At 39.3% G+C, this 17,520-nt stretch overlaps 1 protein-coding gene across 3 annotated transcripts in view; it reads right to left on the bottom strand.

Annotated features, from left to right (window-relative positions):
• Window positions 1-2,808: 2,808 nt before the first annotated feature.
• Window positions 2,809-17,520, bottom strand: part of INO80D (INO80 complex subunit D) — a 59,814-nt gene continuing 45,102 nt past the window's right edge. For 2 of the 3 annotated variants that reach the window (XM_075069976.1, XM_032779235.2), the window contains one exon: window positions 2,809-16,982. In XM_075069976.1, coding sequence (XP_074926077.1) covers window positions 15,814-16,982 — 1,169 coding nt within the window. In that variant the 3' untranslated portion in view covers window positions 2,809-15,813. The remainder of the gene's footprint in view (window positions 16,983-17,520) is intronic. The other variant, XM_075069977.1, reaches the window with a different exon arrangement.

The raw sequence follows: 17,520 nt of genomic DNA, 5'->3' as shown, positions 1-17,520 counted from the left end.
GGGTAACTCAATGGTTTATAAAGACAGCTAAACTCCATCCATTCCATTGCTTCCTGGCATATAAACATCAGCCATTGTATCCCTGCTGTATTAGAGTCATCTGCTTTTCAGGTAAAGAATTAAATGAGCTTTTCTATAAAAACTATTGCCAGTTATTAAAAAAGATTGACGTTCCTTGAGGAGCATCGCAATACATACAAGTAGGCAACAGAGTCTCCTGGGACTGATGCCTTGCTAGTAAGTTAAACAAGATCCCTCTGGTTTTTGAAACACAGAGCTAGAGAGATGCTAGGTTCATAGCAAGTTGTTTTGAAGACTCAAAATGTGTCACTGATTTTAAAAAGCAGTGTAACATCTTTGATGGTCACAGAAGTTAAAGCTGGAAGAAACCTACTAGATCAGTGGCTCTCAACCGTTCCCCCTTTCAGGGATCTGATTTGTCTTGTCTAACCCAAGTTTCACCTCATTTAAAAGCTCTTTGCTTACAAAATCAGACATAAAAATACAGAAGTGCCACAGCCCACTAGTACTGAAAAATGGCTCTCTACTTTGTACCATATAATTATAAAATAAATCAATTGGAATATATTGTACTTACATTTCAGTGTATAGTAGAGCAGTATAAACAAGTTGTATAAAATTTTAGGTTGTACTGACTTCATTAGTTCATGTAGCCTGTTGTAAAACTAGGCAAATATCTAGATGAGCTGATGTGTCCCCTGGAAGACCTCTGTGTACCCCAGGGATACACGTACCCCTGGTTGAGAATCACTGTCCTAGATCATTCATGCCATCCCCCTGGGTCAACAGAGTTCCCTCTGGTTTCTAGTATATTGTCCAGTCATTTTAGAAATCCAAAGCTTCCCCCATTTCCCAGCTAATCTTACCAGCAGGATGTACCTGATATGCAGCCGGAGTCTCTCTTTTGTTGATTTCCCACCTTATCACTCCTAATCAAACTCCATACTGAACATCTCCGTGGTTTTCTTGGTCTTTTACGCCCTTCAGGTGCTGGCAGTTTACGGCAGAGCTAGCCATATTTCGTTCCTTATAAAGCAAGTTCTGTTGTTCTTCTCTAAAGGGACTCGCCAGTCTCATCTTTCTAGCAGTGTGGTATCCACACTGGCACATGATATTCTAGAACCACTCCTCTTAGCTCCAGAAGGTCATGTAGCCCAGAACTCCATTGGCCTTGGCACACAGCCAATCTCCCCACTATCACCTTCACCCTCATTAGGCCTCTCACCATTTCCAAATGAGCAGGTTCCTGAGCATGGCAGTTGTTTCTGATTTTCCCCAGCTGTATTAGTTAGCATTTTTTTCCAAATTCGATCTGCTTTTATTTACCTTCATGCCTGATCTTTCCAGATCCTTTTGTACCACTATCTTGACTGATGTTTGCACACTGCACTAACATGTAGTTTACTCCTCCTTCCAGGGAGCCAAGATGTTAAGTGTGAACCAGTATCCTCCTCAACTGTGCAGTATGACAGTACAGTGCATATGTGGTAACACACATCACTGATCAGGCTAACTCTTGGATTGCATTACAATCAGACACCAAGAAAAGCAGCTGTAATTATGCTTTGTAGAATGCTTCAGGCAGTTTATTAAAAAAGGCAAAGCACTGACAGTAATCTCTACTCAATTATTATTCTGACCATCAGTGCTATATTGCTATGAAGATAGGAGATGAGAGTGTTTAGGGCATTAGTGCTTTTCACCTGCAAGTCACAAATTCAAGTCCAGTCAGTCAGCAATAACTGGTATCATCTGGAAGAATGTGTTATATGCTCAGGAATAAGAAAAGGAAGACTAGGAAGACATTACAGGAATAAAAAGACTTACCAGATAGCAGAGAGGGAGATACAGCCACTAGCAGTGAAGTAGTCACAGTACAGCTGCAGCAGCTCTACTCTGCCAAATTTATAGAATCAACAGAAATGCATGCTGGGACGAAAGCTCTCACAAGAGGGCTAATTCTGCTCTAGGGAGTTAGTGGGGGCCAGGCAGTCCCAAAGGAGGGTGTAGCTTCTGTTCGTTGTCCACCACTGTATTTCACACCATCTGATGCCTACTCAATGACCTCTCTCTGAAACAATCTGGGACCCAGTAGCCCACATCCTACTGCAGAGCTCTCTATATCAAGAGTGGAAGAAAATGTCCATTAGTGTATATTAGTGATTCATGTAATTACAATACAAACCCCTTTGCATGGCCTCCTTTGGCGCCTATCCGTAGAAATCTAAAGTAACCCTATCATGAGTGGCACTTCTGAAGAATTACCCCAAATCAGGAGTAACCAGCCTGTGTGGTTAAGCCTACTGTCACACAGCTTAAAAAATTATACATAATGGAAGACACTCTAGTATGTAAAAATCTAGTTATATTCCATACAACCCCAGATTGTACTTCAAATTATGCCTCAGTTAAAAGAATCTTAAAAAGAAATAAATCAATTTTCTGGAATCATTGCTCAGGAGTTGGACAATCCTAAAATTGGAATCTGGAGTATGTCCTAAGGTCCCAATTCTCATCTTAGAGTTAAGAATAACTCCATTGAAGTCAATGGAATTACAAATCAGCATAAAACTAGGGAGAGCAGAATCAGATCCTAGATCTGTACCTACACAGGATACATAGAAGTACAGTCACTCATCTATAGGAAAATGATCTATACTTAAGATTTTTATGGCCCAGGCAATATTCATACACCTTGTATTCTGCAAACTAAAATAGTACTAATAGTCTCCATGAATTCACCAGTAATGCCTTGGGAGGGGATTTTGCTATAGTAAACAAGGCTACTTCACAGCAAGATTTATTAATACATCCAAAAGAAAGAAAGAAAATCATTTTGTCACACTATATACAGATAATACATACAGTGTTTTATACACATATTACATCAGTTTTTACACAAGAAAAATATACATAAAAATGTAAACTTTTGTATACAAAAACCCTTAAACAAATTAAACAAGGACCAGATAACAAAAGGAGACCAATCTATTATCATTTCATTGATTTTTTTAAAAATGGTAATACAGTACATTCATTGAGAAGAATGAGGAACATGTGAGCTAACTCTTCCTATTTAAAGGGAAAGTACAAACACCAACCTGGCTACCCACCCCTGGAATGCTGTCCTCAAGTGCTCCAGCACTTAAAAGCATTAGTGTAAGTTTCTATTGATGGTGGGGACTGTATGTGAAATGACTATTCTTCTCAAGCATCCCCATCCACCACATTCTTTAAAAGCAATGTATCTGCAGAAGCAAACTGGACTGGGCTTTTTTTTTTTTGCATATTAGCTAGTCTTCTAGCTAATACCACGACAGAGGATACAGCAGTGCAAGTTTGTATGTTCCCTTTAAGCAGTTATGTATTCCCCCCCAGCATATGGCATGTTAAACACATTTGTGTGTTGGGGGCGTGAACAATCAGAGGGGTGTAGAGACTGCTAGTCCTTGCTACCATGCAGTTATTTCAAAATCAGTTATGTTTACAAGCTGTGATTCACGGGCTTCAAAATGCACTGCCTCACCTTTGCCTTCCCACTGCAACTCGTTTACATTTTAAACTTTAGTGACCAAACAATTGCTATGAGACTCTTTGTCACAAGGCTGTTTCTGATATCAAGCTGCAATCAAGCGACCTTTTAAAATGACACAAACACCAACTTCTTTAGGACAGCCAGAAGCATTTCAACATTTCACATTATCCATTTGCCTTCTTCTTTTCCAGTAAATTTAGATAAAGATATTTACTGCTAATTGTTCAAACAAACAATATTTTACTTGTGTCCTTCATTTCTCCCCTACCAGTCCACAGACATACTGTTTGGAGATGGGGGGGAAAAAAAGTAAATGATGGTGAAGAAACAAACAACTACAGAAATTCTTTGAAAAAAACAGTTTCTTCCTGCTGAAGGCCTTTCATATTAAATAAATTAAAAGCTGGATTCCAGGCATCTTCATGAGAAATTCATTCTCTACATGGAATGAAAAGAGTAACAGAATAATAATGAGCTGACAAGGTGGGTGAGGTAATATCTTTTATTGGACCAACTTCTGTTGGTGAGAAAGGACAGGCTTTTGAGCATACAGTTCTTCTTCAGGTCTGGGAAACGTACTCAGAGTATCACAGCTAACTAAAAGGTGGCACAGGTTGTTTAGCATAAGTAGTTAACGTATATTCTAAGGGACCATTCAAGGTGAGGTGGCCTGTTAACACCTTTCCATGAAAGCTGCAGGACGGTGTTAGTTGATTATAGGTTATTATAAATCTATAAATGCGATTACTCCAATGTCTCTATTCAGTCCATGATTTTTAGTGTCTAGCACAGTTATGAATTTAAACTCCTAGACTCATCTTGTGCAAGTTTCCTTTGAGGCGGAGTCCTGAGAGGTTAGATGTGCAGTGATCACAGCTATCATGATGTTTTTGTCTTTATTTTTCTGTGTGAGTTCATTCAAGAGCATAGTGATTGTCTCATTTCACCTACATAGATGTTACCAGGGCATTAAACAAAACGAGACAATCACTACGCTCTTGAATGAACTCATACACAAAACTGATAAAAGACAAAAACACCCTATCACTTGTGTGCAGAAACTTTTCACAAAGTGCTCACTCTACATCTGATCTCTCAGTCTTCATCCTCCAGTGAAACCTGTACCACACCTTCAAATGATGAGCCTGGGAGCTTAAATACATAACTTTGCTAGACAAAAATCACGGACTGAATAGAGCACTAGATTTGTGGCTTATTACAACAATATATAACCCACTAACTTCCGCCTCCTCCCCCCACCCAATGACTGGAGGGGTTTTAATAGGCCACTTCACCTTGAATGGTCCCTTGAAATATGAAACTATTTATGCTACACAGTCTGTTCCACCTTGTATTCAGCTGTGACACTCCAAGTAAGTTTCCTAGAAGAAGAGTTCTGCGTAAACTCCAAAGGCGTTTCTCTCACCAATAGAAGTTGCTCCAATAAAGGATATTGCCTCACCCATCTTGTCTCTCTAATATCCTGGGACCAATATGGCTACGACACTGGATATAATAATGAATTGACATTTTTCCTGCAAAGGTGGGAGAATATTAAAGCCTCGTTAGTAAAAATCAATATTATTGAATGTATGAGGCAAACAATGCAAAAATATTTATGTAGAGAAAATCTAGAGGAGGAACATTTTAAGGAAAATGTGAGTCTTTTGCAATTTAGTTGAACAGAAAGGAAAAACCCTGATTACCATATGCCTTGGCCTCAGAAAAACCAAAAAGAACAAAAACATAGAAACTAGTGTCTTAATTTCTTTCCGATGCCTTTATGATGAATGGTAGTTTTTTTTATAACAACCTCCTTCTAGTTAAAAAGACTATTTGAATAACTTTGGATAATTAAGAGTCTCCTTTTTAAATAAAATTTTGATGATTATTTTCCGTTCATTATATATAAATGCAGTTTCAGTGAAAGTATTCCATAAGGGACAGCATTTTGCTATATGTAAAAAATTGCCAACCAAAATTCACACATATACATGTGTATATGCAATATATCTACACTCTATATACATGTTTAATACACATATGCATGAGTATATATCAGGAACCTACGAATGTGTTCTCCACGTTTATGTAAATTGAAATACTGTGTGTAATATATATGTGTGTATATAAATATATATATATATACACATACACACACTCAGCACACAGATATACGCATACACACGCCCCAACATATGTATTACAGAAGTCTTCATGTGAAAGAGCAGAAGAAACATTACCATAAGGTTACATTTTCCTACAGAATTGTCTGTAAGACAAAATTCCGTAGCTGAATTATGACAAAATAAATATTAAAAATATTGAAAGCAGTAAGACTTGAAAACAGAATTGGAAAAACTAAAATACTGGTTAGCCAGGAGCAGACTTTTAACTGTCACTTTCTGTTAAAAGGTTATTGAATCCAGATTTAGCTTAAAAAGGTGAACTAAAATACTGTTTTAAAACAAGAAATACAAAAAACTCTTTGAAAAAGTCAAATAATTTAATACATGAGTAGACTGAAGATATTAACTCAAATATCCTAAAGGATAACCATGATTTATTTTTTAAAGTCTCTAAGGTTGAATTTAGAGATCCGCATTTCTCAAGACATTTGATGAAATCACCAATACCTAGAACAAAGCTGCATTCTCAGCATTGCTTTAAGCATCTGTGGATTCAGAAGGCGGAACTCTCCTTTTGTCAGGAAAGTAAAAGGAAAGCTTGAATTTTCACTATTTTGTTTTAGAATTCTGAATTTTTAACTCAACATGCATTTGACGTAACATTCTGGGACACTGAACAGCTTTGTATCTCATTTTCAAAAAGTATTTCAGTTCACATCACAAAACAAAATCACCACAGTCACATTGAAATTCTGAATTTACATGAACAATCGGGAAAGCAGTGTGTGCGTGTGCAGGGCCTGATTCAGCTGTCATTGCAGTCAGTCAGAATCTTTCTATTGATTACAATGAGAACTGGATCAGGCTCTAAAGCTGACTGCTGATGGAAGTTTGATTTTGAAATGCTGGGGTAGGAGATTAATTGGGATGAAGGTAATGGTGTAGAGCAGCATAAGAGGTGGGTGTTGGAAGAGGCCTCAAAAAACATTAATATAGTATAAACATAAGCAAAAATGTACTAGGAAATTCCATCTTGAGGGTTCAGGTAACAAGATCAATAGTTACAACACTGAAGTCAGCAATTTACGCCATCCAAATTCCTCACTGGAACGATAACTTCATTTGTGACAGTTGCTTCATGGTTAAACACGCACTTTGTGGATATTATACATATCTGGATCTCGCTCACACACACATAATATGTATTATGTGTCTGAGATATGTATGTACATTTCATGTATGTATATACAGATTTAGATCTGCTGAACTCATATGTATGTACTGCACATCATGAGGGCAAATCCACGTTCAGCAAAGTGCTACCCAGATTTCATATACATCTCTCTATATAGATATACACAAGAGGGCTCTATTCTTCCCCATAAATGCATAAAATTGTTTATGCTGGTAACTCCCATTATGATCAACTAATGGGAGGAAAAGGCCTCAGACAACTTCAACCTCCCTGCCCTTCTTTTGTAGGCATCTGTACAAGAATTATCATTAAAAAAAATATATAAACATATTTGAAAGGCTGGGGATGCAAAAAAACCCTAGTTCAACAACATAAAAAAAGGTCTGGATTTGCAACTATTTTTTTAAGGAAAAAAGTCGCCCAAAACAAATTAGAAATATCTGTAACACTGGAAGCTTTGTTTTCTAATAAACAGATTTTTAAAGTTTCAGAATTTTCATGATTCAAACTAACAGCTACAGAACGTGCATCATTTAGGATTTTACTCTCTCCAGCCTGGATGGTGTAATGATAAATATCAGGATGACAAGGAGAATAAATAGGAATGTTTTGGGTTTCCTATGTCTCTCAGGTAAGAACTCCCATACAGATATATAATTTCCCTCTCAAATTAAGAATAAATTTAAATCCCCATATTTCAGTTTAGAATTCACCGCACAAATGAAACTCTCAGGACTGGAAGTAAATTTTGTTTTGTATACATTTGTAAGTCCCCAGAAGCAATATTTTGGTTAAAAGTAAAACAACAGACCCCTTTAGGAAAACAAATCAGATAACTTTAAAAATGAAACCCTTTAAAGAGAATGGAGACCGGTTCAAAAAAAACCTTAAAATAAATAAAATAAAAAAAAAAAAAATCACCCATCTCAATATTTTTTAACCTGAAAACACAAGGATGACTGACTGACAACATATTCTAAAGTCAGAGTATGAGAGATTCTGGTATTAACTTGAAAATGGACATTAATTCCTATATCTCACCACCCTAAATATAAATAATCTCATTTTAAAATTTTCTTTAAGAATACAACTCACCCTCCTTTTTTTAAGGCTGTCTTGGGAATCTGGGATTTTCATGACATTTTAACAGGGCTCAATGCAATTCAATTAAAAAGAATAAAATCAACATGATATCAGAGTTAGCCTTATAACAGAAGACTATGTAGCAGAGAGAGTTTGGTTTACAATAGTCAGGACAGAGTAACCCCCTACTAAATAAATCACATTTCTACAAGTATATTCCATCACCTCTCAACTACTTTTCTCTTTACAAAAACTATGACCTACGTACAGTATACACATTCATATCACACATACAGCCCCCCCAAAATGCATATTTTTGTGTGTGTATATAATACATACATGCACACAAGCAGTCTAATTCTATTTATAAGTCACAGTGGGAATTCTTTTGTAAGGAAAGGAGGGGGGGAAGTTCCTGAATAAGACACTGTGGATTCCGAGATTTAATGTTCCGTCTTGTCAAATTCCAACTCGCATAACTGGAAACAAATACATTAAAAAAAAAAAAAAGTTCTTAAAAACTTGGTTCACAACTTCCAGCTTCAGTAGTTGGATTTTTAATTTGATCTATTTACCCTGTAACTAAACATCTAACCATTACTGGTACAAACCACAGATAAATTATTGCAGGATGTAGTAAAAAAAAAAAAAAAAAAAAAAAAAAAATTATAGGAGCAGTAATATACGGACAGGTTAACAAGAGATCTATGTTTTGTTGATACAGGATACCATTTTATTTTTATATATCTGCAAGGTAGCAAAGAATAGCTGTACACCTTGACACGGCAAAGATCCAGTGTAAAAAGGTGCTTTACTAGTTTTTGTTTTTCCAAAAAAGCTTGTATATAATTTTATAGCTATTAAAAACACATATGCAACATAATTCATTACACTCAATACAGCTTTAGTATAAAACTTATAATTTATGAGGTGATGTTAATAGCATAAATTAATATACCTTTTCTCTTAAAATCTACAATAAGTATTCTGAAAGCTCATTGGGGAAGGGTATCTTTAAATAAAAGTTTTAAAGCTGACCGTGATGAAAAAAGATTCTGTATGTTGAATTTGAGATGAGCACCCCGAGAAGAGAAAAAGTCCCTAAGCCAGACACCATGGACTATAAAACTCAACAAGATTTCTCTTTCTTGCGCTCTCATTTAGATGAAGCTCTACCTTAAATTATTATTTACTTTTAAAACTATTTACTTTTTATGTTAACTGCCCTTATTTCCACAAGGAATCCCTGAGACATACCCAAAACTGTACAGTGAAAATTATCACTGTTCAGAGAAACTGGTTCAACCCCTTTGAAATAGATGTACTTTGTATGAGAACCAAACTGTCCATCACTTCAGAACGGATCTATTTCCACTGGAACCAATTGTATTTTTTAAGACGCAGGTTAGAGAGTCATTTCAGGGTAAATCAGTTTACACCAAAATATAAGCAATGGTGTAGCAGTCAGCTGCATTAGAGCCATCTGCATCACAGTTAAAGTTTTCCAGGAGAGATCTGGGAGCATTACCTATCCACAGTTTACACACGTTTGTTTTACTAGACCAAGTTCAACATATGTATCCAATTCACACACACACACAGAGAGAGAGAGAGAGTGTGTGTGTGGGGGGGGAGACCGGGAAGGAGAGGGGGAATGCACTGTTCTACACAACGTTGAATTCTATGAGCTAGGGAAGACAAAAAAAAAAAAAAAAAAAAATGTGCCGCTCAAGACTTCAGGCTACCTAGAAAAAAGGAAAACTTCCAAATGCCACCTCCAAACTGCAATTCAAAGTCTGTTTCCTTCTTTCATGCTTCCACTACATATCCTTGTTCCATGATAATTGGAAAACTAGGGCACGAAAAACCACAATACGGTGAGGGAAAAACAAGAGAGGTAACTGAATCATGACATAGCCAGAGTTACAGATTTTATAGATTTGCTAAGGAAAAACTCCTGAGAATCCAGTCATTTTCCCCATATAGACCCAGCCACCAGTGATCACAGAATTGCCTTTTGATATATGGTTGCAGTTTGCTTTCTTCTGCTAACGAGTAGCTTTTTCCTACCCCAACCTCTGTTAGTTCACACAAACAGTATATTTTACTAGTGTTTTTTACCTTCTGATAGAGCCAAAGTCCTTCATGAACCAATTCTGAAAGACCTGGGTTAAATCCTAATGAATCTGAATTTTGTTTTCCCATTATCATAATCATCGTACTTTAGTGGGGTTCTTCTTGAGAGTATTTTATCAACTTTGTGTTTTAAATAAGGCCAAGTCCATAAAGTTTTTCCAGGTCATTTTCTACTGGCAACTTCCTTTAAAATAAAAGGAACTTATGGGAAGAAAAAGATTACATGTAATGTTCCTGAGCACACAGAGCTCTCTCTGTTGCGACCACAGTAATATTCTCAGCAGCTAGCTCACAATTTACTGGTAATGCCATGTTATATCACATGGTATTTTCATTTTACGCCATATTCTGTGAATTCTTACTCAATATTCTATTGCACTGTAGCTCTGACTTCCAAACTGATATTATGACTCGCAGGAACCTCTCCTAAACCCTTTTTTAAACAATCAGAATATTTGCTCATTATCAATCATAAAGGATTTTAAATAACTGGCAATTTTTTGTGTTGGGGTGGTGGTGGAGGAGCATGAAAAAAGATGGCAAAGAGAGTGGGAAAGAGGGGATGAAATTTAAGGAAGCAAGAGGAGCAGCCCAGAACACTTGTCCGCTCCCAGCCTAAGTTAAAAAGCCTTATGAAAAGGCTCTGAGGGCCCAGCAGCGTGAATCTATTATTTCAGTTAAATATGCTTCCACCAACATGGGGCTTGGAATTCTGGGTCCACATCTGATCTGGGCTATTTCAGTTTGGTGCTGTGTTAAAAGCTCCTTCACTGGACTGGCAAGAAGAGAAACAAGCCCTTTGATAAAAGCAACTGCTAAAAAGGAAAATTAGGCTAAAGACACACTGAGATGGGTGGGTGTATGTCTTCACTACAGAGTTAGCCAACGTTCTTTTTCAAGTGTTGCTCCAACTCCCCTCCTGTTCACACACAAAAACCTATGTGCACAGCTAGGGATGTGGGTTAGAGCCTGTCAATTCTCCAGAACCTTCCCATGTTCCCCTCACCCCACCTGCTGTGTGCTCACAATGACGGACAAGCTCTTCCACAATTCCCTGGGAAAGAATCAGACCAACTCAGCTTACTGCAGCACCACCTGCCATGCCCCCAGCCGTTCTAGCGACACACGGGGGGGGAGAGCAGCGTGGCTCCTCACACCCAGTCTACACTAACACAGGTGCCCAGACTAGGATGCCTGGGCTAATTTTGAAGTGAAGGCATACTCTCAAAGGACTATTTTCCTCTTCCTTGGTGAAATTAGTTTTCCAACAGTGTAATTCAATGGTCAGAGAAAGCTTTACCAAACTCAATTCTGTTCTGTGTTCCTGGTGAGACTCTTGCAGCCAGAGCCTTAGCTCTGGTAAATCAGCACAGCTTCAATGAAGCTGATACAGCCATACTAATTTACACCAGCTGAGAATCTGACCTCTCAAAGTCTAAATATTAGGATCATGATCTCCAAAGAAAGCAATTCATGAAGTCAGTAATAAAGCTTTCAATGAAGCTATTATTTTTTAAAAGTTAGCTTCTTCTGCCCCCTCCCAGTGAAGAACAAACACACATTCCTGACAGCAAAAATATTTCTCTTGCATTTGTGCTTGCAATCTCATCTCCAATGTTTGCTGGAAGATTACAAGCTTCTCAAGGAGGGACCCTAGAAATGCTTACCAAATGAGAACCTTAAATTGCTTAAGAAAGAACAGTCCTTTGTTTCATGAACCTATGACATGAAACTGGAAAGTCCTTCTATTGCATAGTCTGGCACTCAGTGGGTTAAGCAGAACCGCAGTAAGTTATTTTTGAACAAATGTTCATTGTTAAGATGTGCAAATACATAAAGGCAATCAGAGGCAAGGAAACAAACAAATGTCTTGACCAAAGGGAAGGTGGATGATATTCAAAGGTACTTCTCATAATATAGCAAGTAGTAGAGCCAATGGACCAGCCTTTCATTTCACTCCTTTTTTCCCATTAAACAGCCAATAGAATCTGAGTCCGCTTATGCCAGTGCTAAATTTGACAAATAAACTGAATGATCAAAGGAAATTCTCACTGTATGGAATATATATTAGACGTAACTGCTTTATAAACCAGGCCAGCATCATGCTGGCCCTCACTGGCCTCCATAAATTGTCCAAGCAAAGTTAACCTTTGTCAAGAGTGTAATCTCTGCCAATTCTTATGCCTCTGTGCTAAAATCACCTGACATTACTACCCAAAAAGACATTACTGCTTCTACACTTCTCTGTCAAATGCATTCTAATTCTTTAAAACCCCAAATTTATAGAAAGAACATAATTTTTAGTTACTAAACTAGCTTTATTCTGTTCATTTCATGTATAAGTGGCACAGCAGATACTGATCATTTCAACAAATGGATTGGAATTGCTACACTGACTCTTTGGTAAAAGGGTAATTAGTGCTAATTGCTGCATTATAGGAGAGTCACCCTTTTCAAGAGAGCATGAATGAAAACCATACCAATGGCAGCCGTAAGAACCAAGACAAATCCCATATGAAACAAATGTATTTTCTGGCGGGAGAGAAGTGACATGTCTGGCTGTATAACCCCTTGTCCTTGGGTCCACTACTCTTCCCACAACACTATGGTGCTGATCCTGCACTGAACTCTATGTGGGTGAAGTTAGTGGGCTTTGTGCGGGTATAGGGATCCATCTGCGTGGTGCTCACTGCAGATTTAGGACCTAAAATGAGAACTGCTTACTAGGATGCACCTTCATTAAATTAGTTATACTTCAATTAGATGAGGTGAACCTGCAACTGGCAACAATCTTGACCACTTCAAAGCTCTATACTGGAAAGTAGACAGGGATTCCTTTTCTAATGCATGGCAAATAGAAAACTTGTTTAAAGAAGTGCAGCTTTTTTGCAAACTCAATCTGCTCATGAAAAATGTTATGCAGCCAATGTTTAGGAAAAATCACCCACAGATCCATAAAGCTGAGATCTACAGGGTGAGACTTCCAAAGTTGCCTTATGGGAATCTGATTTCAAAACAGGAATTACGCACCTACATTCTCTTGGGCATCTTGGAAAATCCCAGCCTAAATAAATGATCAGATTAAGAGCCAGATTCTGTTCTGAGTTACACTGGTGTAAATCCATAGTAACTCATCTGGCTAAGAGAATTACTCCATGATTTACACGGATGGAACTGAGATCAGAAATTGGGCCCAAGCGTTTTCTCTACTGGTAGGTAAACGAAAGTGATGAATGTGTGGGAAGAAGAGAACAGGCTGCTGTTCCTTTACAAATTTTGACAAGCGTCAGAAATATTTCATAAATCAAAATCCTCAAACTAATCTGTAGAACATACTGTCACATGACATTTAATACTGGTAGATTTAACAATTGATTATTTACCCATTTGGCAAACTAGTTCACCCTTCTTTTTCAATCAATCATCTCAATACACTAAAGAACGTATATTAACACAACGGAAAATAATGCAAATCAAACATTTGTCTCCTCACAAGCACGCAGGGAAGGGAGAGAACAGAATTAAAAAAAAAAAAAAATTCCTATCAGCTTTTCCTCACTTCACAATATCAATGGGCATTCCTCAATCAGTGGGACAATATAGTGGGGTTTTGTTAAGCCTCATTTCAACTTATGACATGATTTGAAAACATTTAAATCAGTTACAGACAAACTTAGACCACACTTAAGAACACTGGGATTTATTAGAATATTAAGCCCCATTTGACCAGGTATGGGAATAAGGATTTCCCAATATCAAAAACCTGAAAATAAATGTTTCCCCCTCCACCCACATATGCTTGCAATTTCAGCAAGGGATGTACCCAAAGGGCTTATTTCTTTACAATTAAAAAGGGACAAAGCTTTTATAAAGACAGGAATGGCTATAACTAGTGGGATATAAACACGAGATGGGCTGCACCCAGGAAGTTTGGATCCAGATCTCAACCCCTACCCTCAGGAAGTCTGGGAGCAGAGGGTTTGGGCCCCATCACTCGCATGAACAGAATACATATATTGAGGGAAAATATATTACTGTCCACATACTAGGGAATAACTGAACTCAGTTGAATAATCCCTTGCTCAAAGAAATTATTAACCCTCATAATGAAACTACCTTCAACATGAGGAGAGACAGATTTGCTTTGCTTTCTCATCTTCTCTCACATGCATCTCAGAAGCAAACCAAACAATGGAGACTTTTGATAGCCATCAGGTAGGAATTACTTTCACACAGTGGCTAGTTATAAAGTCACAATTTTCCTCAAGCACATTCCTTTTTTGGGGACAGAGAGGGAAGGGAGAAGAGGGAGATTACATGATTCAAGCAAACTCTTTGTGATTTTTTATTTTTCTTTAGGGAAGAAACAGATATAAGAAGAATCCACTGCCTTTATAAGAAGCTGACATTATGACCATGGAGACTTAAAAGCATTTTCAGCAAACAGGGAATAAAAGCAACAAGGTATTGTTGATAGAAGGAATTTCCCTATTTTGCTTAAGTAAGCTTAGTTTTGGTAACCACAAAATTATGTACCCGCTGGTTCCCACATACATTCAACTTCACATATAGAGCATCAGTCTCACAAGTGTCTCAAAAACCATATGGCTCCTGTTACAAAATCACATTATAGAAAGAGTCTCAACAGCAACAGATAGTTTGAGAAGTTTAGTAATTTTAAATTTACCAAAGGGGCCTGACGTAGATTTGTCTGAATGGGTACCATTCGGATACATACCAATAGAATTCTTCCAGTTTCAGCTAGGAAACACCGGCTGTGCAGAGTTCTGGACAAAGCCACATTTGAGAAGGCAAATCATCAACACTACAACATCACAGTAATTCAGCACTGGTGGGAACTTCTGCATGAGTCTTGACTAGACCATTATTTCAATCTTCCCATTTTCTTATCTTTTCTCCCTGGGCTAACCTTTGAAACAGCAACAACCCTCAGTGCCCTGGGCAAACAGGTAAAACCTATTTGCCCTAGTCAGTCAATCCCCTCTCTGCTCAATGAATCTAAAATAAAAAAAATAAATCAACATTCAGTAGGAACAGTGACCAATTTCAGAAGAGGACACAACTACTGTTGTCTCAGCAGCAGATTACAAGGAACTGCTGCTTCCTCAAACACACACGCCCACAGAGGAGGTCAAAAGACCATTTTTAAGGAGTTGTCAAATGAATAATTGAACCATGGTCTTCAGTGCTTCGGTGAACCATTACCAAACCCGAGTGTGGAGCCAACTTTCCATGCCCAGATGCTACCTTTTTTATTTTTTTAAAACCAAGAGACTTTTCCCCACTATAAAAAACTTCCTACATGACATGCTAATGGGATGGAAAGCACTGATCTTAACCCTAGGAAACAGTAACGTGCATTGGTAATTTGAGGTATCGTCCCATTTCTAGGTCTTACTGCTAAGGTCAATTACATCCAGTAACTGTGCTGTATCCTTAAGGACATTTTTGGGGTTTGGTGAACCTGCCAGTAATAAATGAGCACCAGTGCATGAACAGCACATGTGAACACCAGAGCAAGGTTCACTGAGGGGCCACCTGGTCTGTACGGAAGCAGGAGGTTTATTTAACCCCCTCTTTTAAAAAACAAAACAAAACAAAATCCTCTTCAAAGGAAGGGGAGGACAATACAGAGGAAAAAGAAGATAGAAAACATAGGGTCCCCATCTGCCTGCAAATACAGACAGATCAGCTCAGTTAGAGGTGGTGAAGGGAGCAGATGCATTATTGGTACTAGTAGCTGTGGCACCTGTTACTGTGAAGCCTGTGGGAGGAGCTATGGAGCTGTGGCTGGGCTGCAGGTCCTTAGGAATGCCACTGTGTGAGCTCAGCTGATGGCCAAAGGCTGCGCTGAACTGAGGGAGTTGCTGTTTGGGGGAAGTGGAGGCCATTAGTTCAGCAGAGGCAGGACCCATGCCACTAAAACTGGTCTGCGGTAACCCCGGAAGCACACTGGAGCTGTTGGGGGTCACAGTGGCGAAGGCAGGCTGTGTGGTCTCTGAGTGCGAGGTGGTAGGTGGTGTGGACAGGGAGGTGGAAAGAAGGTGTCCATCGGCACCAAGAAGGTTGCTAAACGGAGAGGGGTCACCAAGATTGACAGGGAGATTTCCCCAGTGAGTTCTGGGGTTCACCACCCCGCTAAGTGGCACCTCCAGCTGCGGTGGGAGCAAGTGCTGTGCCATAATGGGCATCTCTGCTGAGAAGGTAGCTGCCAAGTTATCACCAGAATAGGATGTGGCATGGGGGGATGTGATATGGTCGCTGTAGGGAGACGGCACATGCTCGCTATCGTAATGGCTTCCGTGGGGTGAGGAGTGCGAATGGTCACTGCTGTATTGCTGTCGTGAGGTGATTAGGTCATCTGCCTTGCTCAGCAGCTGGGCAGAGTGTGGCCTCTGGGAGGCATGGCTGCCATCATGAAGTCCATGAAACTGTCCTGGGAAGGCTCTCTCCCCAAGTCCACTCTGGCTTATCAGAGTGGCAGAAGTAAGGCCAACGTTGGCTGGGGCAGAGAACTGCCCCTGGATCTGCCCTGCCAGGGGCGTAGATGGGTTAGACAAGGTAGCAGAACGGAGCAAGTTCTCATCCAGCTCCAGACTGGAGAAATTATCATGTACTATACGCCCATTCAACAGCTCCCCCAGGTCCGCGTTAACCTCTCTGCTCAAGGACGGCATTCCTGGAGCTCCAGCACCTGTGGTGAACACCCCTATCCCTCTATCTGATAGCTCCTGAACTGGCACACCATCTGTCTGTGTAAGTACTCCAATGGTACTCAGGCACTCAAGAGAAGTTACAGCCTGCAGAGCCCGTTCCAGTTCCTCCGCCTCTTCTGTAGTAGGAAGGAGGTCTCCATTTTTACCTACAGAAACAGGAACAACGGAAGATAGTTTGCTTTTCAGAGATATGCCTCACACTGTGGCCCTAGGAATAGTTATCCAAAAAGTTCAATAGATTTCTATCGGAAAATTATAACAAACTTCCAGAATGGCTTGTGATAGGACTGAAAAAACAAGAAATTTGCGCTGTCTTAGTTGGAATGAATTTTTTTCCAATGTAAATGCAAAATAATAAGCCTTAAACATTTGCTGGATTTACATTAGCCTATAAAACAGGGGTGGCCAAACTGCAGCTTGCAAGCCACATGCGGCTCTTTTACAGTTCAAGTGTGGCATTCTTCACCTACCAGACTGGAGTAGGGGGAGCTCAGGGCTTCTGCCCTGCAGTGGGTTGGTGGGGCTATGGGCTTCTGCCCAGTGGAGAGGGAATCCAGGGGCTTCAGCCCTGTAGGAGGTCCCTGCCAGGGCTCGGGGCTTTTAGCTCCGCTCTTGCTGAAGCCCTGAGGACTGGCAGGTGCCTCTCGTAGGGCTTAGTCCCACTACCCTGCTGCAGGGCAGAAG

This window comes from Chelonoidis abingdonii, chromosome 10 (genome assembly GCF_003597395.2).
Source record: "Chelonoidis abingdonii isolate Lonesome George chromosome 10, CheloAbing_2.0, whole genome shotgun sequence".
NCBI classification, from domain to species: domain Eukaryota; kingdom Metazoa; phylum Chordata; order Testudines; family Testudinidae; genus Chelonoidis; species Chelonoidis abingdonii.
This window is presented reverse-complemented; position numbering and strand designations above follow the sequence as displayed.